Genomic DNA, 23,893 nt, shown 5'->3' on the forward strand with positions numbered 1-23,893 from the left:
TTCCCCTGCACCAATCAGACAGCGAAGCAGGTCGCCAAGAAACTCTGGGATCATGTATTCTGTGTTTACGGGTTTCCAGAGAGAATACATTCTGACCAGGGCACAAACTTTGAGAGTAACCTGATTGCAGAGCTTCTCAAGTTGGCGGGTGTAGCAAAGTCCCACACGACGGCTTACCATCCTATGGGTAATGGCGGGACAGAGCGGTTTAATCGCACGATGGGGAATATGCTCCGTTCCCTTCCGCTTCAGCAGAAGCAACAGTGGCCTCAGCAGATCCATTCTCTCACGCTCGCGTACAATGCCACTGTTCACGAGACCACGGATTACGCGCCTTTCTTCCTGATGTATGGGCGTGTCCCAAGACTGCCGGTGGATGTTATGTTCAGGCAGGTTTTGCATGACCCTCACGTTGTTGATTATGACTCTTATGCTCAGTCTCTGCTTTCCTGTCTAAGGAGTGCAATGGAGATCGCTCAGAAGCACTCCACGGCTGAGCAGCAGCATCAGGCGCGACAGTACAACAGACATGCCAAGGGCACTGTCCTGTCTGTCGGGGATCGTGTTTTGGTTGCGAACCAGAGTGAGCGAGGGAAGAGAAAGTTGGCTGACAAATGGGAGAACGGAGTGTACACGGTTGTCGGTGTCAACCCCAATATCCACGTCTACAAGATTCGGGATGCAGAGGTGCACAGGAACCGTTTGTTGGAGGTCAACTTCTTGCCCCTTCCTAAGTTAGATCAGGGTGAGGAGTCCAGTACAACCAGTCAGTTGTCTGACTGCGCAGAGTCCGATGAGGAGGACAGTGCAGATGTCCTGACGGTCTCAGGGGATGCAGTGGGGCTAGCAGTCTCATCACTTGGAGACTCGCCTAGATCTGAGTGGGCAGAAGCGGAAGAGTTCATTCCGTCTAGTCTGGTAGTCAGTCCTGTGGGGGCCACTGCTCAGTCTCCACCCAACACACACGCACCACACAACACAAATGCACCACACATAGAGGCATCACACTCACTCGATGTAGGTGTTATATCTCACACTGATTCGCACACAGGGGCACCACCCTCACTCGATACAGATGTTGCAGCTCGCACTGTCTCACGCACACAAGTAGAGAGCGATGGTCGGGTTAGGACACGCACAGGGAGGGTGGTGAGGTCAGTGAACAGGTTAATAGAATCTATGGCTCAGATGCCATTTCTACGGAGTGTGAGGGTTTGAACTTTGATGGAGGTTGGAGTCATTCAAACTAGTTTAATGTGAGTTATTAGGTGTCTATCAGACAGGGTTGTTTTGGGCCAAGTGCATGGTGTGGCGTATCAGGCGTCACATTGATCTAGGGGAATACTGAGACTTGATCAACCTCATTATTTTCTGAACCTCGTAACCGAGGTAGCTCCTAAGTTGACTGGAGGACTAGGTCCTTCTTTTCACTTGTGCCAGTAGTCAGTGATGGGCTTTTCCTTTCCTCTTTCTCTTTTTATCCTGCTGTCAGGATGTTGGTGAATTTCAGGAGGGGTGAATGTAACCAGGTTAAAATTAATGTTTTTATTTTATTTTGTTTGAGTATGAAATATCACCAAATCCTGTCTGTGTGCTGTTATTTGTGTTTACTACATTTTATTTTGTCATTATTTACTTTTATGTATGTTTTCCAACGACCGTCATATACGTGTACTGTCGCTTTAAGAGAGAGGTCTTGTGGGTACACGGAAGAGGGAACGCGGGAGAGGCCATTTTTGTTTTGTGGGAGGAGTCTCAAGCAGCAATCGAGCCGAGCCACACGTGTTTCTTACCGTGGGACAGTTTTGCTGGTTGAGGAGAACGTAACCTTGAGTATCCCTGTAAGAAGATACTGCAAGCTGTGGGATAAAATACTTGTTTATCCTTTCTTACATCGGAGTCCCGTGGACGGTTTCTACTTCTAACGCACACGAGTGGAGTCCGGGCAGTGGTTGAACTTCGACCCCCACGTCCGTAAGAAACACCGCTCCCGCTGGAGGACTGGACGGTTGTCGAAGGGTTTGAAACCAAAAATAAATGGCAAGGTGGGCCAAATAGAGTCCTGTGTGTCCCCGCTCCTTCCTTGATCATGATGATGATGATGATGATGAGAGACTGAGGGCCCCCCACAACACCTGGGGCCCCACCCAACTAGAACACAACGCAGAGCTAATGATGAGAGTGACGGGCATGCAGCAGGCTGACCAGCACAGAACAGCATAGGACTGCCCCCGTTACACAAACAAGAGGGGGAAAATGGTTTCAAATCTCTTATTTTAGCATGATAAAAAACAGTAACATCTAAATGAGGTCTACACCAAGACAGGAGAGCTACTGTATAATTACAAACAATAGCCTATATGCACACAGTGGCGCTGACGTAGTTCCCGTAAAATCTCTGCCAGCTTGCTCACTTCCGCTCCGCTTCCGCTGTCCATACTGTTCATATGATTTTTGTCAAATGGCGATGCCGTCTCAGAAAAAGAAGTTTAAGTTTCAACGTACCGGTATGCCAAGCATTCAGTAAGTACAATAACGTACTTAGTTTTCATACGTGTCACTCCGATGCGGAAACCAGGTGAAAATGGATTGTCGCTATCTGGAGGGACAACGTCACCATTAGCCACCATTCCCGCGTTTGTAGCCGGCATTTTGAAAAAGGGGATGTTCGTGAGCCAGGGTCTGAGACAGGTCGGCGAGTGTTTAAGAAAGGAGCGGTTCCGGCGTTGTTTGAGTAGAACAATTTCTGTTTTATATTGTTGAGTATTGTCTTGTTTTGTTGTCCTTATAGCATTGTCTGTTTTTTACGTTAGAGTTGTTTGATATTGGTTTACTGAAATCATTTCACTTTGTTTAGTGATGATGAAATGAGTTGTATACTATCTTGAGGATAAAATGTGAATCTTGTAAATAGCAGTTATTTTTATATACACTACACGAAATCTGTTTTATACTGTTCAAGTTATTAGATATTGGTTTACTGAAATACATTCACTTTGTTCAATTTAAGTGATACTCATATTTTTCTTTGGTCACCCACCCGTCAGTTCTGCTCATTTACCTTTCTATAACAGATACTGTAGTTGCAGTGCAGTGCAGTTCTCTAGTGCAGGGAAGCGTAGAGGTAAAAATAAAAAAAGGAAATAGTCAATTTTTTCTTTGATTGTGATTTCTTTGTCTCTGGGAATCCTCTGAATGAACGTGTCTTCCTGTGTGTAGACAACAGAGTCACACCATTCAAGTCCAGAAATTAACAGCTGACTGGTTCTGCCAAAAAGTACAGATGGGATTTCCTTAGTGTATGTGTGCCCTAACTGATCTTGATGTATGGGTAGTCCACATAACTCGAAACATTTGGGCATTTAATTTCAACAAGGCCAAACTCTGGCTGCCCCTTTGGATCATACACTATGCCATCAGGTGATGACCCCATCCAAGGTGCGTAAGGGTGGATAAGGAACCCACAAGGATATTGATTGACCTCCCTTGCTCTGCAGTACTCTTCTACTGCTGCAGGTTCCATGTCCAGCCCCCTCCTCATGTGTGCAGTCTGATGGCTGGGTCTCAGAAGCCTCTTTGCCAGATTTTCAGCAGAGGTCAGTCCCCTGGTGTGACAGACCTCTCCGAATTTGGTGGAGGTGATGTGGGACCACCTTAGTTGGTGCCACTCTACACAGGAACTCTGCTGTTTTGTGCTGTTCTCAATTTTGTGAGCTGTCTCGAATGATGTTGCCAGGGACATCATGTGGAACTGCTGATGCTCAGAGCAGACGAAGGAACAGGTAGAGGGTCCCAGCTTGTAACCAGAAAGTGGCAGCAGTGGGGGAGAAGGGGCATCTGTGGGTGGACGGGTTTTCATCACTGTCTTTGTTGGCAAGTGATAGGACAACACACTTCCTTCTCGCACTTTACCGAACTAGATTCTGCCAGAGGCACATTATCGGCTATGGCCATAGTTGTTATGAGAGGAGCCACATCACTAGAAAGGTCACTGAAGACCTCGTCCACCCTGAGCATGGAAAGTTCAGGCATGACTCATTCTCACTCAGAAAGCATTGTTTGCATAAAGTAAGCTAAAGCATACATTCAAATGAAACAGCTGAGAATAAAGAAATACCTTATTTGTATTTAAGGAGTAGTAGAAAGACCTTATTTGTCAATCGATGAATCAGATTTTATTTGTATAGCACTTTTCATACAAACAAATTTAACACAAAGTGCTTCACACAATAAAACAATAAAATCCCCCCCCACAAAAATAAAAAGTACAGGCGAATTTTATAAAAGTACAGACAAGTTTAAAACTGAGTTAGTAAACAAAATAAAAGTGCCATAAACACTGATTAATTAAAAGTAACAACAATCAGAGCAGAATATATAAAAATAGCAAAATATATAAAACACACACACACACACGCACACGCACACACACACTATGAACTTAGCTGTAGGCTGGTTTAAAAAGTAAGGTTTTGAACCTACTATTTGCGTGAAAAGTCTGAAAAGATCAGGTTTGGACTTTCTTGCTTGATTGACTGACAGTATGAATACTACCAATAAATGCTAAAATAATATTTATCCTATAATGTAGCAGATGATTAATTTATCTGTTATCTTACTGATAAGATTACAAAAATATATTTTAATAATAACAACAACAATAATAATAATAATAACCTGATGCCTTCTACCAGTCTCCTTTCTCGAGGTCTGGCTGAAAGAATCACCATGTCATTCACCAGACCAGGTTTAACACCCTGCATTTAAACAAAAACAAGTTTTCAATAAACATAAACAAATATCCATCCATTTTCCAAACCACTTATCCTGCTCTCAGGGATGCTGGAGCCTATCCCAGTAGTAACTGGGCAGCAGGCAGGGAGACACCCTGGACAGGCCGCCAGACTATCACACAGGGCCAACATACACACACCCACCCACATTCATACCTAGGGACAATTTGGTATGGCCAATACACCTGACTTACATGTCTTAGGACTGTGGGAGGAAACCGGAGCCCCCGGAGGAAACCCACACAGACACGGGGAGAACATGCAAACTCCACACAGGACGACCCGGGACGACCCCCAAGGTTGGACTACCCCAGGGCTCGAACCCAGAACCTTCTTGCTGTGAGGTGACAGCGCTAACCACTGCACCATCGTGCCGCCCTCATAAACAAATATCCATAGATAAAATAAAAGTACCATGTTAAGAAAGTTAGTTACCATGGTTCTTGGTTTATGCCACCTCCATTCAGTTTCCGTGCAGCTGTGTGTTGGGGGAACAGAGGTGATCCTCAGCTGGGAATAATGGGCCGTCTGGTAAAGAAGTGCTGCCACATGGTTGCATAAAGCTATACCTGCCACACAGGTACACCGGCAGCTTTCTAGCTGCACAGGATGGGAATTCCTACGTACAATCTGTGAAAATACACATATCTGTTACAATATATACTGTACTTGCTGCTGCAAGTGCAGTTAAACATTAAAACAAATTACTTTTATAAACAATGAATTAGTGAACTTTATAAAGGAGAATACATGAGTACAGTGAGAAAAATATGAATGACGTATGAATTGATTATACGAATGAGAAAAAAAAATGAACCAAAAAACCAGTTGATATCTAATGTGTAAATCAAAACTTGTAGCCAAATCATTACTAATCTGACTTTACTCATTTAAAATAACAGGGACACTAACAGGGACAAAAAAAATGTATATTTCATGTAGCCTTTAACAGTATTAGAGTCATAGCAGTGGTATGACTCACACAAGCGTTATTGATTTGACGAACAGGAACCTGTCTCATGAACCAGTCTGCACCGAACCTGCTGGTGAGCTATGGGCTGTTAGTCACTAAAATTTAAACACTAGTGCTTATCTTTTTTAAAAACTAGTCGCTATTGTGAAGCTGCTAGTTTCTAAAAAAGATACTATAACAATAGTGACTATTGCTTTTACGATAGTTAAAAGAACTAGTGTTTATTGAATTATTTATAGTAAAAGAAGAGTGACGAGTAATTAGTGCTTATTCTAATGGCAAGTAGTGGCTTTATGACAGCGACCAGTGACAGTCAGACTAGTGACTAACGCCTTACAATGGATAAATGACAAAACAGCTAGTCATGATGTGTGAGTTGTGAATTATCATGGCACACTGAAATGTGAGAAGATTTTACTGGTGCCTAGACTGTATTCCCTTTGTTTCCAACATCTGAAAAATCCTCTGGTTTTGAGGAATACTCCTGACACAGAATCGACCCAGTTTCCCATCTCACTGTACTTCCCCAGGGGTGATGTTATCAAACACAGAGTGGCTCCTTTCCGGCAGGCCCCACCTGACTAACTACGCCTGTGTCATGTTCCTCTTATAGGCAATAACCAAAGATGATCTTAACGTCTGTGTGATGTTCCTCATATAGGCAATAATCACAGATGAGCTTAATGCCTGTGTCATGTTCCTCTTATAGGCAATAAGATAACCACAGATGATCTTGTTCCTCATATAGGCAATAATCACAGATGATCTTGACGCCTGTGTGATCTTCCTCATCTTGGCAATAATCACAGATGATCTTAACGCCTGTGTGATCTTCCTCATATAGGCAATAATCACAGATGATCTTAACGTCTGTGTGATGTTCCTCATATAGGCAATAAATTAACCACAGATGATCTTAACGGGAAACTATTGACAGTGAATCCGATTCAGGCATCTGCTCTTGCTATCACATTGAAGAGCCCATGGCAAGTGATCACGTCATGTCCTGGTACAATACTATTAACCTACTTAACCTGGACCGAGCCGCTCTGACGGAAAGGTGTGGACAAAGACGATGGGCCAGTGAACATGGCACACCTTTGAACAGCCGCTGTCGTCGTAGTTGTACACATCACATCTCCGATAGTTCGACATTGTAAGCCAAGCCTTAATGGCGTTATCAGTGAACGGGACCTTTCGGTGCTCCGATGCTGCAGGTCTACCGGGCGGGAGGGGCGTGACGTCACGGACCGGGAGAAAGAAGAATCGACGGGGGCGGGGGGGAGACAGGGGGGATTAGAGGGGGAAGGAGAAGGGACGGAGGAGAGAGCCGGGGGTTGAGCGCATCAAAGGAAAACAAAACATGAATCCTGTGATACCTCGTACATTCTTATAAAGCATAAACATGCCAGATGTGTTCACCTACACTGTGTGCGCCGCTATAAGTGACGGACCGCCCCGATAAGGTAATTATCTTTCACGTTTCCGTTTGCACGTCTGCCTCATCTTCGACCACGAGAGTTAATTCCGATTGTGTAATCTTCACCTCGAGATGCAGGTGGCAAATCGAAGAAAATGACCCGAAATGGCTAAAAAGAAAAACACACAGCCAGCGTTAAACTATTTGGTAACGTGTGTATCCCCCCCCCCCCCCGTTATATTTTAGTAATACTGCAATAAATACACAATTTCCGGCACTGAGATGGGTTTGAAAGCCAGTATGGCATCCCCGGCGGATCCTTTGTAGGCGGCTTGGAGATCCTCCATGAAAAATTAAAGCGGAAACGGGTTTCACGAGCTTCACGAGCTTCACGGGCTTCACGGGCTTCATACTGCTGTATTCAGGCTCTCCCGGCACGTGGGCTTTGCGCACACCACTTTCAACATGCGCATTGGTTGCAGTGCTTCGTGTCCATGAGGTGTGCCGTCAACGCTGTCTGATGATGACTGCAGTGTCCTCAACTGGTGAAGATGATATCCTTGGCTATACCCATATCATCAGCACCAAGTTGTTCCCACGGTTATGGCGTATTGTAGTGATCTCAAATCCAGTTGAAAATTAAACACCGCCACTTGCTAAATCTTTTTTTTTAATCCTAATGAAGCGTTAACTTAATGTCGTTGTCCTGTTTTTTTTGTTTTTTTTTTAAAGGGTCATCCTCTTGTATGCTGGAGTCACCTGGGATGAGAGCGATGTCTTCTCCAGGCATGAGTACCCCCAGTGACCCTTTGTTGGCTAGTCCGGGAGGGAGGTCAGCTGCAGCTCAGGAAGTTGTCTGGAGGACTTCGCTCCCAAAAACGGCGAGCTTCCCAACGTCCACCACCCGGCATCTCAGTCACCGCGCCAATAACTTCCAAAGACACCCAAAGCGTCGGAAGCTCATTAGGCCTTCACCACCTCCGCCGCCGAATACACCCTGTCCCCTGGACCAGCTCGACCTAAGTGAGCTTCCGCCGCGACGCACTTTCCCCGAGCTGCTCTTTAATGGTTGCATCCTGTTTGGTATTGAATTCAGCTACGCAATGGAAACAGCCTATGTGACCCCTGTGCTTCTACAGATGGGTCTGCCAGACCAATTCTATAGTCTGGTGTGGTTTATTAGTCCTATACTGGGTAAGTGAAAAGCAATGGGAGATGACACATTCATTGGTGGACATGTGAGTAGCTCTGATGTCAACTGTCACAAGATGTTAACTGATTTGTTGATAGCTATACTCTTATGCAGCACTCATTCAGCAGCTCTAAACTGTTGGTTCCTCTCTTCATCTGGAAGGATTCCTCGTTCAGCCACTCCTGGGAGCCTGGAGTGACCGTTGCACGTCTCGGTTTGGACGAAGGAGACCATTCATCTTTGCCCTGGCCATAGGTAGAAAAAGTTGCACAATACGTCTTCACGATTCTTCCAATAGACTTTAGCAGTGCAAACCGATTTGAACTGGTGGTCCAGAGTCAAAGTCACCCTATATAAACTTTGCTTCCTCTACTTTTTCCTCAACAGGAGCGCTGCTTGGTCTAACTCTGGTGCTGAATGGACGGGACATTGGTGGTGCTGTGGCAGACACAGCACTGAATCACAAGTGGGGTATTATCCTGACAGTGTGTGGAGTGGTCCTGATGGACTTCAGTGCTGACTCGGCAGACAACCCCAGCCATGCCTACATGATGGACGTGTGCAGCCCAGAAGACCAGGACCGGGGGTTGAACATCCATGCGCTGTTGGCAGGTCGGCACATCAAACGTAGTCAGGTTATAAGGTTGCCTTGTCAGCATGACGTTAGCATGCTGGAGCTCGAAGTTTTGTTTTATAAACATGATTTAGCAGACAGAGAACAGAAGGTGCTGGGGTGAGATGAAAAATATAATTATCATGACCATCAAAGGGAATTTTACTTGTTATTAATATATACTATGATATTTGCTTACATATGAAAAAATACTATATTCAAGAATCCAGCTAGGGTTTAACTGATTGGTAAATGGACTGCATTTATATGGTGCTTTTCTAGTCTGCCAACCACTCAAAGCACTTTACAGTATAAAGTGTATGCCTCACATTCACATATACACACATTCATACACTAATGGCGGAGGCTGCCATGCAAGGCGCCAACCTGCTCATCAGGAGCATCCTGATACAATACCATTGAAAGATTCTAAATGATAAGGTTGAATTAACGCCTAATGTTTTATAGAGAATAGAGCTAAGATTGAGATGTAAAATAGCTCACACTACAACAAGAGATGTATCAGATGGGCACGTTCCAACTTTGTTGTGTGTCAACCACACCACACAGGACTCGGGGGCGGATTTGGTTACATTGTCGGAGGAATCAACTGGGACCACACTGAGTTTGGAAGGTTGATGGGAGGACAGCTACGGGTCATATACCTTTTCACAAGTGTCACTCTGGTGGTTACCATGCTGATGACTCTTACCAGTATCCCTGAGCGTCCCCTTCCGAAGACCCAGCCTCCGAAAGACTCCAGCAAAGGTCATCTTAAAAGCCCCAGCCTCCCTCTTCCTCCGTCCCCCCCGGTACCCCCGGGAGCAACGTTAGGACTGGAGGAAGAAGAGGAAGGTTTTTACAACTACCAATTTTCAGAGTCCAACTCACGCCATCCTGACCCGCTGGGCCACTCTTGCAGTGCCAATGCGCGTCTCTGTGCTGGCCTCACCAGCCCCATATCGCCCCTCAGCCCCCTCACTCCTAAATATGGTAGCTTTATAAGTAGGGACAACTCTCTTACTGGCATAAATGAGTTTGCCTCCTCCTTGGGAACCTCCTACATAGACAGCGTGCTCATAGACTGTTACACAGGTCAGCAGACGCCACTGCCACTGGACTTGGACTGCAAAGCCAGGCCCCTGCCTCCAGGCGACACACCTCAGGAGTCTACGCAAGGGCCAGAGTCTAACCTGGATGGTGGGTCCCAGCTTGTAGAGGGGTCTCAACCCAATTTTGGGCCTCAGCCTGCAGAGGAGCCTCAGCCTGGAGGAGAATCCCAGTCTCATGGAGCATCTGAGACCGGAGCTGGAGCTCACCCTGGTGCTGGTGGCCATCGAGGCTCATCTGCTGGTATCCTGAAACGCCCGCAAAGTCTTGCACTGCTGGAGGACCCAGTTGCAACCCAGACTATCGGGATGGAGAATGGACGCAGGAGAACTGTGACCTTCAGCCAACAGGTCAATCATATTTCAAAACATTCCGTTTTGCATGTTATAAACTGAGTAGCCATTTGTTTATAAATACACGTGGGTAAAGGTGAATGCTGATTGCAGTTTTTAATGAGATGCAATATTGATTTTGTCTAAAAAAAAAAGGTTGCCAACATTTTGCTGAATGGCGTGCGCTATGAAAGTGATCTGAGTGAGAATGTGGAAACAGCAGACTCCCAGATGTCAATGAAGCTGCTGTGTGTGGCCATCTATAAGATGCCTCCCTCCCTGCGGAGCTTATGCACTAACCATTTTTTGGGTAAGAAAATGTTATTTTTACAAGAACACAGCAATGTTTTGATAAATGGGGGTCTCCGGGAGTCTCTCAGTCTTCCTTTAATCTCTCTTGCTCTGTACGGGAGCGTGTGTGTTTTGTTTAGTTTTTGCTCAGTTTGTTGTTTTGTTGGGATTTTCTTTCTGTTTCCTGTCTAGGCTGGCTGTCCTTTGAGGGCATGCTGCTGTTCTACACCGACTTCATGGGAGAAGTCGTGTTTGAGGGAGACCCCAAAGCCCCCCATGACTCAGAGGCCTACCAACGCTACAACGCTGGGGTCAGCATGGGCTGCTGGGGCATGTGCATCTATGCATTCAGTGCTGCTTTTTATTCAGGTGAGCCTTTGACGCACAGCTTTAATCAAACTGCATCTTGGGACTCAGCACTGGTCGGGAAAGCCAGTTGTCCTCGTGTTCTGTCTACCATTATACGCACAACTACACATTTCGTCTCTGTGTTTCTCGTTCCCTGCTTCAATGCTTCCATCCCTTCTCTGCTTGTAGCCATACTGGAGAAACTGGAGGAGCGTTTCTCCCTCCGTTCTCTCTATTTCTTCGCCTACCTTGCATTTGGTTTGGGCACGGGCCTGGCCACGCTCTCCACCAACCTCTATGTGGTACTTTCTCTCTGTGTCACCTATGGGGTGCTCTTCTCCTCTTTATGCACGCTGCCTTACTCTCTGCTGTGTGAATACTACCAGAGCCCTCAGGTCAGTAGACATACACGCACACACACACACACACACACACACACACACACACACACACACACACACACACACACACACACACAAACACACACACCATGTCACCCTATACTTGTGAGGACCCCTCATTGCCTACATTCATATTATTAACCCTAACCTTAACCATCATAACTGTACACCTAACATTAACCCTTACCTTAACCTCAACCTTAACCTTAACCTTGACCTTAACCTTGACCTTGACCTTAACCTAATTCTAACCTTAACCCTAAACCCAAGTCCTAACCCTAAAGTAGACCCTTTTCCTCATGGGGGCCCATAAAATGTCCCCACAGGTAGGTGGTTTTAGGTTTTGCTGGTCCCCATTAGGATAGAAAATCTGGCACACACACACACACACACATTGGTGCCATCCCAGTGTAATAGTTGTATTGTCAAACTGTCTCACCAAGCCCAGTATGGTGTATGCATTAGCTTAAGGACCCATGAAGCTACCTGTTGTTGAACTGTGTGGTTATTGTAGGTTTAAATGTGAAATATTTTGACAATGCAAATATGGATCATATAACTGCAATGTACCAGTTTCCCACAGAATTTATTTTTCTTTTACTATGGTTGGTAAACCCAAAACCCTATAGGGTGGTCAAGAAGCATGAAGCCCAATTAAGAAAATTATAATATCTAAATACGCAGGGTGAATACAGGTAAAGTGAGACACTTTCTGGTAATTCACATTTTGCATCGTTTTAAAATATGATCCAAATGGCTTAAATGTGGGCGGCACGGTGGTGCAGTGGTTCGTGCGGTCGCCTCACAGCAAGAAGGTCCTCAGTTCGAACCCCGGGGTAGTCCAACCTTGGGGGTCGTCCCGGGTCGTCCTCTGTGTGGAGTTTGCATGTTCTCCCCGTGTCTGTGTGGGTTTCCTCCGGGTGCTCCAGTTTCCTCCCAAAGACATGTAGGTCAGGTGAATCGGCTGTACAAAATTGTCCCTTGGTGTGTGTGTGTGTGTGTGTGTTGGCCCTGTAATGGCCTGGCGGCCTGTCCAGGGTGTCTCCCCGCCTGCCGACCATTGACTGCTGGGATAGGCTCCAGCATCCCTCCGACCCTGAGAGCAGGATAAGCGGTTTAGATAATGGATGGATGGATGGATGGCTTAAATGTCAGAGTTGTGGACACTTATTATAGAGTTTATTAGAGTTGATTTTTAGTAATGGAAGTATTTACACATAAAGATGAAGATGATGAAACTGAAGTGTCCCACGTTACCTGTATTCACCATACTGCTCATGATTTGAGTCTCAGCAGCAGCTGACAGCGACGCAGCTGAGTCAAGCGCTTGTCTGAACACTTGCAAACTCCATTTATGTACAAATTTATTTATTAATGACTTTTGAAATTCACAAATAAACACGTACATTCTTGACACGTTCTTTAACAAAGTTCTTGACAGATGGATAGTTATAGACGAGTAGGCCTCTATTACATACTACAAGTGATTTACAATGAGCTTAAAATGTACTTCCAACACCGTTTATTTAAACAACTTTTGCGTGTCAATACAATACAACCAACAATTGTACAATGCTGATAAGGATGCTCAATATACTTGTTTTTATGCACACATCTCACCTGCGGTCTGAAGCCTAGCTAGATGATATTTGACCCGATCGGGCGACACGTCTCTTCCTCTGAGCTGTTTCCCGCCGTCTCCGGTCGCGGCGGTGGCGGCGGTGGCGGGGAGGAACGGTACAGCTGTCTGAAGTGGCGCCACGCGTCGTATCTAGCTCGCCAATACAGTCGAATGTTTTCACATATGGCAGCAGAGGCAGTCAGATTCTCCACTTCATAAAATTGGGTTTTCATTACAGGCTACTCAAGTCTTCCAAGTGAAGTAAATGCCGTATCGTTTGTGGAAAAAGTAGTCGTGCCACGGCAATACTGGCAATACCGGCAAGCGGCTTGATCCAGAGTGAAGCTTCTTGGTGGCGTTTTCGGGGATGAATTTTATAATGCTGTGGTGTTGTGAAAAAAGCGGACGGAGTGTGTAACTCAGGTATGTGTCTTGTGTGTGTTTTGTGCGTGTCCTGTAGTTTTGCGGCTCATCCGAGGAGGGGACCAGGCGAGGGATGGGGGTGGACATCTCTCTGCTCAGCTGCCAGTATTTCCTGGCCCAGATCCTCGTCTCTGTGGCAATGGGACCTCTAACCTCGCTGGTGGGTGGGGCCCAGGGAGTGATGTATTTTGCGAGCCTGATGTCATTCGTGGGCTGTCTGTACTCGTCCCTCTGCGTGGTGTACCAGCTGCCCCCCCATGAGGGTGAGCCCCCTGAAAGCGAGACCCAGCCACTATTGGTGCACATTTAGAAACCCCCCTCCCCCCCACTTAAACCTACTTAACCTCACGTGCACTCTTAGCCACATGCATTTCACGCTGTCGCTCACTGTGTCCTTCTGACTCCCCCCCCACACTGCTAAGGCAACATACAACACACACGCTGCCGCACACTGTAGGGCACAGCATACGTGTATTATCTCTCACCTCTCGGCACTGCTCTTCTCAGGGCTAGACAGACAGACAGACAGATAGACAGACAGACATTGGCCACTGCTCTAATGTGTGTACGTCACCAGTGTGTTTTTCATACAATGTTTGTGCCCCATGCATTTTTCTTAACTTTTCCAAGAAACGTGTGACTTCTGCAAACGTGTGTGTGTGTGTGTGTGTGTGTGTGTGTGTGTGTGTGTGTGTGTGTGTGTGTGTGTGTGTGTGTGTGTGTGTGTGTGTGATTATAAATATCCGGCCAGTGGCCTCTATGTGAGTGAGCATGTGAAGGATGTGAATAGTGTGTGTGTGTGTGTGTGTGTGTGTGTGTGTGTGTGTGTGTGTGTGTGTGTGTGTGTGTGTGTGTGTGTGTGTGTGTGTGTGTGATTTCTCTGCTGAAAGTTTAACCTTTTCATCATCTTTTCCTTGCTTGTCAGTGTTTAGGGTAGAATTCTGACCGCCACACATAACTACGGCTTTCCCCTCTTCTCTCAGTTGCCTAATGCCTGCATGAGCCATGGCACAGTCTCTTAACGCCTTTGTGTTAGTCTTTTGTTTTGGTCATACGGCCAAGGGAATGTCTACCTGCCTGTTTCTCTGAGTTGGCACATCAGCGTTCCACTTTAGCCAAGACTGAATGATAGTGACTAACTGAATGCGCTGCCAATGACCATTGATTGAAACCTTGAATAACACAACGCCACTCTCGCAACCTTTTTACATGTTTCATTTATACCAACTTTTTTGATGCAATGTGACAAACACACATATTTGATAATCACACTCAAACAATGTGCAGCAGTGTAACGTTTTTGCACTCATCCCATTAAAAAAAGAAAAGGAAAAAAAAAGCAGTTTTGTGCTGGATGACTCAAGTCCCCAGCCAGACTAATATTTATTTTCCTTGTAAACACATGGCCATGACTGATTGACACTAATACATGTAAACACAATTGCTCTAAACCCCCCCCCCCCAAAAAAAAAACAAAAAACAAAAAGAGCAAAAACAAAAACAAAAAACAAAGAGAGAATTGTGTACTGGTGGCAAATTATCTCTGGGCTCTCACTAAGCCATGGACAGTACTGTGAGCTGTCATCCTGCTCCTCGCCATACCATTGTAATGACAGTGATTCTTGTCATTATCAGGAAGAGGAGAAGTTGAAACTGGGGTGTGATTCAGCATTCAGTCGGAAACCGCACAAAACAGAAGAGCAACAAAACAGTTGTTTGACTGGCAAGAGTGCTCAGAAGATTCGTTATCAATGGGTCACCATGAAGTCGGACAAGAAAAAAGTAAAGACTTTTTGGGGTTTATATTGCCGGCAGCAAGTGCTTATCTTCCCCAGTAGGGCGCATGATGCTGGTTGTAGGCTTTTGTCACCATGCTAGACCCAATGAGGCTCACACTGTACTGCAGTCACCCATTGGGATTGGTTTACCAACTTTATCACAGGAAGCATTAATCATCATATCTCTGTTGTAGACAGTACGTCTACATCCTCATCTGGTCACCGGGGAGGGGGGATGCAAGTGCAGATTTCTTTTTTCAATTTTTGTTTTTGTATCAGATCCAGTAAGCTTGCTTTGCATTGCCTGTACATTCTTATGTAGGGCAAACAAAAGCCAGATATCTCTCTTTCACAAAGTCAAACATCAGTCTTGTTTTCAGCCATCCTTTTGATATTTTCACCGGCTGGTCCTCACATTGAGCACCCATCATACTGCTCATCCAGAACCGGGGGTGCCTCAGCAGAATGTCCGCCATAGGCTCCATAACCAACTGTGTGCATGCCATGCTTGTGTTTCCAAGGAAACAGGAACTGTATGGATCATGCTGCTGCAGCTTGCTTAAGGAAATTGTTGTTTTTTTTTACATTGTGTTCTCTGATGCCATCTACTGCAAATTACAAAGTGTTAATGTAACAACTACTTTACTTCAGGGTTGAGTTGAAACTAAAATGTTGATTTTGCCATTTTGGACTCTTGTCTTTTATTGCAGTTTTTTCTTTGGCGTGACTTAAGGTGGACGTCCAAGCAAGACTGCGACTCAGCTGACATGCTGCAATTTCAATATGTACCACGTGAGGGAGGTAGAGGATCTCAGAGGACCCGAGTTCTCGCTTGCGTTTCACAAGTGGGAAAATCTTTCCTGTTCCTTCCTAGTTCTAAGCCAACCATTTTAGATTTTTAGAGAAAATTAGGTCAAGTGACATCATGTTACAACGCCACCACTGTTATTTCAGAAGTAATCATCTATGAACAGGTGATCAGCACTTAAAAAAACCCCCCAAAACAAAACATAAGTAAAAAGACAATTTATTTGTTAATCAGAATATACAAAGCAGTGGCTGTAGTAACCAAATGTCATTCTGAATCTGAGAAAGGCAGACTTGGACATAAAACTGGGTTACCCAGCCATAACATAATAAACTTGGAGGAAAAACAAGAACGGTTGAATAGAAATGGTACAAACTTGCGTGGAATGCATACAGAACGAATGACCAAAGCTTCAAGATTTAAGAGGGGTTAATTGACAATGCCAAAGCCTGCCTCCACAAAACAAGGTCAAGAAATCTTATTATGGAGGCATAAGCGACCTCTCCATTTCTGCCATCTGTTAGGCGAATGCAGCAGTGAGGCAGAGGATTAAACTACTAGCAGCTCAACACAAAAAGCCTTAAGTAATAATGCCAACAACCGTCGATTAGCCCCTGCTTAAAACTTATCTTTGGTCTTTTAGTGAATCTGAGAGGTCAACATGAGCCTTTGTGGAGGGGAGCAGCTGCCCATATGAATGAATCAGCTGGTCAGCAGTAATATAGTAGAAAATGTGCTCTCAACTTATACCGATTTTATAAAACCTTACTAAAACTGTTCTTAATAGTGTGGCCCTATTTGTACAAGTAGAAAAAAAGCTCATTTTATAGACTAATAAATAACATCTCATAAAAAAGGAGGCGGGGCCACTAAGTTTCAGGACTCCAGTGCAATGTGATAACTTGGGAGCAAACAAAAAGATATCTCAAAGATACAGAAAGCACAAGCTCTACAACATGACGTTGACCAGGCTGTCTAGACAGTGCTGCACAGTAGCAGGGCAGAGCTCTAAGCCTCCACTTCTGCTTCTTTTGATTCTCCATTCTCTGCTTCTGTCTTCTGCTTTTTTGTATCCACAGTTTCCTAAGGACAAACAGAGTTCAAGTTCAACAAATTTGTGGGTGTCAGGAGTTCAAAAGGGTGCCTACCTTTTACTAATAATATATCTTTGAATCAAAGGGCAATGAAATAACTGATAAATCCCAATGTAAAAATGTATGGAACAAGGGGGTCTATAATGATGGTAGACCAAAGTAAGAACACACCTCCTCCTCTTCAGCTGCACGCTTCACAGGCTGTGCATCAGTCTCCTCAGCAGGGGGAGCCTCCTCTGCTTCTCCTGCAGTGACAGTTATTTTGGTAAAATCAATTATTTGTTATAAGGACACAAAAAAAAAGACTGATACACTTTTCAGAGAATCAACTAAAAACAAAGGATCACAACATGCACTGTTGCAATTAAACCTAATCATGTCCAGAAGTCTCTCTGCAATAAATATAATTATTCCAATAAACTTCCTGAAAAACAGTAACACCCCCTAAACATGATCATACCATCTCCATTCTTGTGTTCCTCATCTTCTACCTCCTCAGCAGCTTTGTCACTGTGATCGGCACCATTCTGGAAAAGGATGAGAAAAAAGTGAGTCCGGTGACAAAAAGAAAAGGTCAAGCCATGACTCGGTCATCACTAAACAGGAAACAATACAGCAGGATCAAATCTTAATCAAGGATATCAGATTAGCCATTTTGCCCTGAAAATACGTTTTTTCTCAAAGTCTTGCTTGTAGAGCTTCTTTTAAAAGAAGCATGTGCAGAGCTGTTTACCAGCCCCCCAGCGAAGTATAGCTGACAAGCTCTCAGAAGTGAAAGCTGGGGGAAAAAACCGAGAAACCTTTGCTTGCACACATCTGTTCCGTTTCACAAACCACACAAAGCGAGAGCGCGGCCTGCGGAGCAGCTGAAACAGGAGGGGCGGGCGGGGGAGAGGGGGGCGGGGCTACAGCGACACCTGCGCGATGAGACAAAAGGACCACGAGGCTCCTCCTCGAGTCGCCGCGGCGCGCGCCTCAACTCACTGTTCCATTGGCAGGTGCGTCCCCGACGCAGTTCTCCTTCGCGTCCTCTTTCAGGTCCTCCTTCAGGTCCTCCGCTCCCACCTCCTTCTGCTCCTTCAGCTCCTATCCATCAAGAAAGGGTTGTGTAAATTTACATTTATATTCAAGCCAAACTTATTTTACGGATCTCACGTTACAAAAAGAAAACCCCCATTGGAGGTCACACTTCTAACTGGCCAAGTTTCGCATATCCATTACAAACCACGCTGACTGACGTGTGTGTGCGTGTGTGTGTGTGAGAAGAGATAACTGACTGAAGCGGCTTCCCGCCCACAGCAGCGCCGCTCAACAGCGCGAGCGCTTTGTGTGCTCAGCGGGACGTGTTCGGGTCGCCTTAAGACGGCGGTCGGCCGGTGACCCCTCGACGCTGAACATTACAAATAAGTTCGTGTAATATGGTCGTTAAGAGTCATTTGTGATTAACACTCGTCTTTTCTCCCTCTCTCTCGTTGGTGGTTTTTCCGTAAAGTAACGACAACGCCGCTGACATTTGTATTATCCATTGAACCCGCCGTTACCTCTGCCTAAACGCACCTAGCAACAACAAACTGAGGTCCGCGAGCATCTTTTATAACAAGTTCACTCAGTCGGTTACCGTTAATCTTAACTAATGAACTGAATCTTTGAACCCACCTTTGCTGTAACCTCTGTGGCTGGGGTTGTGTCAACTGCTGTATCAGCCATGGTTGATTTCCTAATTAAATTAGATAGAGATTTTCCCTTCAATCAGATTTTTTTTTTTGGCTCCTTGCCTCGGCGTGAGGGTTAGCTGTGAGGAGCTGGGAGAGAAGTGATAACTACCAGCCTCGTCTTTTGTGTCGGGCTGCTTGAAAAGCCACTCGTTGGCTACCGCAGGTCGAAGCCGAATGCGATTGGACAATCCCTCCGGAATGAGCGCGTTATTGGAGCGTCGTGCTGCCAATCATTTCAAGTCCACCCTCCCGACGATCGCCTCCCACCTACGTCTCCTCTCATTGGTCAATCGCTTTAAAGCGCTGTTGTACGCTTATCCACGATTTCTTCTTACAACATGTTGGCTTTTGAACATTTTCGTAAAGAAATAGTGGCATGGTTTTATGCAGACTTGCGGCCGATGTTTAAGAAATGACTTAAACGTGACGATAGCAAAGGGGGTCACTCGAGTGCGGTGGATGACATCAACACATCTTTTGCGCCATTTTTCTGCAGGTTTCAAATATCATGTTACATGTAAAACAGGATAACGTGACGACGTGAAAACATTTAACCACACCTCTTTTTCTATATATAACCTTCCGAAACAAAATGCATGCCCGCTCTAACAAGCAGAAGCTTATGTTTTTTTCCTTTTTTTCCCAGAATCAGCCGTTAATGTTGGACTACACAAGAGTCAACTAACTGTGTAATTATACATCAAAGCAACACATTAACCAAATAACCAATTTAGACCTTTATAAGGCAATTAAACCTTTTTATGAAGATTTCAGGGAAACCAACTTCACTGCGTAGGAACTAAATGTGTTTTTCGTCATATATTATATATTCTAGACATTATTGCGCCTTAGTTGTAATTTTTTTGAAGTTCTACACAAATTCTAACTAGGTGTTGATGACAAGTATGAACTTTCTTTTTATTTTGTCTGAACAGTGCTTGGCCGAATTGCTCATAACTAGTCAAATATTAGTGTTATGTTTAAGGCCATATTCCCAATGGCAGTTAGTTAATTTTACAAAAGCTGAGTAAAAGATAAGCAACTAGTATGTTGCAGTGTGGTGAGTAAGTCTAGCCAACATGGAAAGCAGTGGGATATAATGTGTGTGTGTGTGTGTGTGTGTGTGTGTGTGTGTGTGTGTGTGTGTGTGTGTGTGTGTGTGTGTGTGTGTGTGTGTGTGTGTGTGTTTGCCTGTATACCTGAACAAATCACAACCACATTTACTTCACCGAATAAGAAAGTGATTTCAATTCAGTTTGTGTAGAAGGGTTTAACTAAGGGTAGTAATGACTGAGTGTGAAACTCCTGAACTGCATGACAGCTCAAGCTTCACTAAATAAATATTGTTTAATTCAACTCGATTTGATTACATGCTTGTGCATGTGGAACCATTAAGTGTTGCCAACGATTCTTGCACACATTCATACGCATGTACTACATCAGCGGAAATTATTGCATGCACTCATAGTATACACAAACAATGATGACTATTCTTTACCATAACTTGACATGTCTGGTGTTATTTAATGACAGAGGATGCTACTGTGTTTTAAGACAAGTAGACTGAATTAATTTCATCGGATATTGCTCGAGGTTTGTCTCTGATTCATGTTGTTGATGGAACTTGGCGAGCCCTGTTAGCATGGTCAATGAGACAATGTGAGGGGGGTTCCCTCACATCCAGGGTCATCTGGGGTGAGCTGCCCTGCACTACTTACTCATCTGAGTTTGAAACCAGAAGTAGTGCTATCACATGCCAGGCCCGCATCTTTGGAGCTCTGGGACATCAACATCTAAACAGTGTCACGGTCCAACAGGAGTCTTACACAAATTCCCCACTGTTTGCATTGTGTCATCCCACCCTCAGGCCACGATTTAAGTTGGTCTTGAATAGCTCAGATTTTAAGAAAATTACCAGAACGTCCTTCTTTGGCATGTTTCTCATATTTCTAACCTCACCAGAGTCACAACACGGGTGGCGCAGTGGTTAGCACTATCGCCTCACAGCAAGAAGGTCCTGGATTTGAACCCCAGGCCATCCCAGGTCCTTTCTGTGTGGAGTTCTCCCCGTGTCTGCGTGGGTTTCCTCCAGGTGCTCCGGTTTCCTCCCAGCATCCAAAAGACATGCATGTTGGGGTTAATACTCCTGTCTGTGCCCCTGAGCAAGGCAATGGAAAGAAGAACTGGAGTTGGTCCCTGAGCGCTGCAGCTGCCCGCTGCTCCTATACAATAGGATGTGTTAAATGCAGAGAACAAATTCATTGTAAGAATACAATGCCAAGTAAAGTGACTTTCGGCTGTTTTTAATATATATAAAAAAACTAATGAAAACTGTCAAAGATGCAGTCTAAAGGTGACTGAATATTACTTTTTTTAACATCAGCAAATGATAAATAAAAAAAACATGGTGATACTCCTCTTTTTCTCAAAGTATTTTCTTTTTTGACGATTGAATTAGAGATTTTAGCTTTTATTAGACCGGATGACAGGTTTGTACGGCAAATACAGGATGAAGAGAGAGGAAGAAAAAGTAAAGCAAAGGCCTCAGGACCAAATTCAAACCCGAGACACTGTGCTCAGGCCTGAACAGGCATTGTTTTAATATCTAATTACAAAACCTGTTTGTATATTGCCGCCACGGTAAAGCAGGACAAAGTCATAAGTGACGTTATCATTCGTTCAGCCTCTACCTTTAAGGTCCCAGCCATCCTCTTCTTGCTCCCAAATGGTCGTTAGTTCTATCAGAAGATAGATAGATAGATAGATAGATAGATAGATAGATAGATAGATAGATAGATAGATAGATAGATAGATAGATAGACAGATAGATTGATTGATTGATTGATTGATTGATTGATTGAACAGAACAAACTTGCAGAGAAGAATGCAAAGCAAGGTCAGTTTAATGCATTTCCTCAGTAATATTCATTTTTCATACTGTTATTACAAACTAATGCTATAGCTCTTAACAGACACAAGCCAGTTAATTAAAGACTTCCATTATCCATTATCCATTTGACAGCAAGGACTCATCATGGTGCTGTATAGTGTCACAGTGGTGCCCTTTCATTGGGAAATGAAGACCATGTGGAGACCGCAGAGCACTGAAACAGGCGTCTACAATCTAATGGCCTCAGTGTGTGCAGGAGCCAGATCCATGGGAGGAACACTCAGGCATAGTGAAAAAAAAAAGAAAAAAAAAAGAAAAAAAAAGAAAAAAGAAAGAAAGCAGGCGCCATTACTCACTCGCTTTCTGTAACTGGAAAATGGGAGCAATCAGAGAGGGGGAGTGTTTGTGAGATCATTTCCTGTCTTTTTTCCCCGTGTTTGCCGACTACCTCAACATGTTTCCATGTGCCTCAAATCCTTTGCAAAGAAAGACAAAAAAAACCCTTTGGGTAATCAGTGGATGGATTAGATACCCAGTTAAGAGCTGGTGCAGTAAACGAGCTAAAATGTTCACAGGGGGGAGAGCAAGCAGGAGAAGTGTTAAATAAAAGTAACTGAAGCAAAAAAAATGTTCAAGGTAAAGAAAAAAAAAAGGGGGGGAACCGGGGGGAGGTCATGGCACCATAGAAAGCAACACTTTGCTCGAGAGCCCTGAAAAAGTAAGAGGAAAAAAAAGTGAAATCCAAAAACTCACAGAGGCATTCTCAGCACCGGGGGTGGTTGAGATCACAGCCACGGTGCAGGTTTTAACCTTGCTCTCATGAATATGCTAACACACTAAACGCAATGCATTTGCGAGGGCCTCGGTGAATTTTCGGTGGGGTTTACTTACTATATCTCCCCTTTTTGTTTGTTTTTGGTTTACTACACCTCGCAACTACAGAGCACCTTACGGACATTGCACACGGTAGAGCTGAATAAAGCATGCCAAGGACCTTTTCCGTCTGTGCACCAACTTTACATGAAAGAACTGATTCACTGTACTCATAACAAGCCACGCGTAAAAGAAACTGGCAATATTTTGCACGTTTCCATAGTCTGACTCAATTTCTTTCTCTTTTTTTTTTTTTGCAGCAAACTTCACGTCAGTGTTCTCTGCTAAGCACCAAAAACTGCAAAGATAAAGACAGTTAGTCAAAACAGCACCTTCATTTTTGGAGGACAAAGGACTGCAACCTGACTTGTGGAATGTCAGCGCTCGGGGGTGGAGGAGAGACAGGGCCATCAAAGAGAAGAGGTCAGGATTAGGCGGGGGAAGGGTCTCTATAATTGGAGGAATTGGTGAGGGCAATGTGCGGCCTTTTGTTTTGAACAGCGGGGTCCTGCATGGGCTAACTGGCTTTCGTGGGGTCTCGGCAGATCCAGCAGAGTATCAGGGCAACATAAGTTGACTTTTCTCAGGGATTCTTTAACGGCAAGCATGGTGAAGGGAAAAGCCATATTGGGCGTACTAACGTCTCTATCACAATCTATAATCAAAACAATTTAGTGTCGTGAACACGCAAACATTAAATATGAAATAATAACAATAAAAAAAGATGTTGCTAACTCTGAAAGCTGTGAACGTTTTGGAATCGGAACCATAGGGCTTTTCTTAAATGACAAGTCTCTCTTACCTTTCTTGTATTATTCCCCCCCCCCCGCAAACTAGCACAATTGTCCCACATAGCCACACTTGATCAGACGTCTATAAGACAATGCATATTTGTGAATATTTTAAGAATGTAAGCGATGTCTCCAGAATTGTCCAAGAAATGGTGCAATAAACTTTTAAAATGTGAAGGAAAATGCCCATTACCTGACAAAGATACAAACAAACAATTAGTTCCCACATAAATCATATTCACATGCATGCAGTAAATGATTTTTCTCTGGTGCCTACGTTCACTCACAACACGTATAAAACACATGGCTGGTGAACAGTGAGGTTTCTGATCCTACCTTGGTGGAATCATGGTCAACACGGACATTGATGCATGCAGTCATTGATCTAAGTTAGTCTATATCATGTTAAAGCTAATTACCCATGAAA

The 23,893-nt window shown here is 44.5% G+C and overlaps 2 protein-coding genes across 2 annotated transcripts; one reads left to right on the plus strand and one right to left on the minus strand.

The window, feature by feature from the left end:
* The first annotated feature begins 7,959 nt into the window (after window positions 1-7,959).
* On the plus strand, window positions 7,960-13,827 carry slc45a1 (solute carrier family 45 member 1). The gene is made up of 8 exons (XM_056274960.1): window positions 7,960-8,380; window positions 8,541-8,633; window positions 8,766-8,990; window positions 9,562-10,451; window positions 10,590-10,743; window positions 10,917-11,093; window positions 11,262-11,467; window positions 13,555-13,827. Exons 1-8 carry the CDS (start codon window positions 7,960-7,962, stop codon window positions 13,825-13,827), a joined length of 2,439 nt encoding a protein of 812 aa, XP_056130935.1.
* A 2,479-nt stretch (window positions 13,828-16,306) lies between these two features.
* Window positions 16,307-19,025, minus strand: si:ch211-222l21.1 (prothymosin alpha). The gene is made up of 5 exons (XM_056274085.1): window positions 18,854-19,025; window positions 18,182-18,283; window positions 17,658-17,724; window positions 17,369-17,442; window positions 16,307-17,186 (listed from the first exon to the last, which is right to left on the minus strand). The coding sequence occupies exons 1-5, from the start codon at window positions 18,902-18,904 to the stop codon at window positions 17,112-17,114; spliced, it is 369 nt and encodes a 122-aa protein (XP_056130060.1). The 5' UTR covers window positions 18,905-19,025; the 3' UTR covers window positions 16,307-17,111.
* Between the last annotated feature and the right edge of the window lie 4,868 nt (window positions 19,026-23,893).

The sequence above is a fragment of the Lampris incognitus genome, chromosome 2 (genome assembly GCF_029633865.1).
Source record: "Lampris incognitus isolate fLamInc1 chromosome 2, fLamInc1.hap2, whole genome shotgun sequence".
In the NCBI taxonomy this organism is placed as follows: domain Eukaryota; kingdom Metazoa; phylum Chordata; class Actinopteri; order Lampriformes; family Lampridae; genus Lampris; species Lampris incognitus.

Bases quoted from the DNA above. Each gene is read 5' to 3' on its own strand.
- slc45a1 (XM_056274960.1), top strand. From the start codon at position 7,960: ATGTCTTCTCCAGGCATGAGTACCCCCAGTGACCCTTTGTTGGCTAGT. The intron at 10,744-10,916 runs GTAAGAAAATGT...TTTCCTGTCTAG, and splicing joins ATGCACTAACCATTTTTTGG to GCTGGCTGTCCTTTGAGGGC. The intron at 11,094-11,261 runs GTGAGCCTTTGA...CTCTGCTTGTAG, and splicing joins CAGTGCTGCTTTTTATTCAG to CCATACTGGAGAAACTGGAG.
- si:ch211-222l21.1 (XM_056274085.1), bottom strand. From the start codon at position 18,904: ATGGCTGATACAGCAGTTGACACAACCCCAGCCACAGAGGTTACAGCA. The intron at 18,284-18,853 runs GTGGGTTCAAAG...CTTGATGGATAG, and splicing joins CCACAGAGGTTACAGCAAAG to GAGCTGAAGGAGCAGAAGGA. The intron at 17,725-18,181 runs GTGAGTTGAGGC...ATCCTTTTCCAG, and splicing joins ACGCACCTGCCAATGGAACA to AATGGTGCCGATCACAGTGA.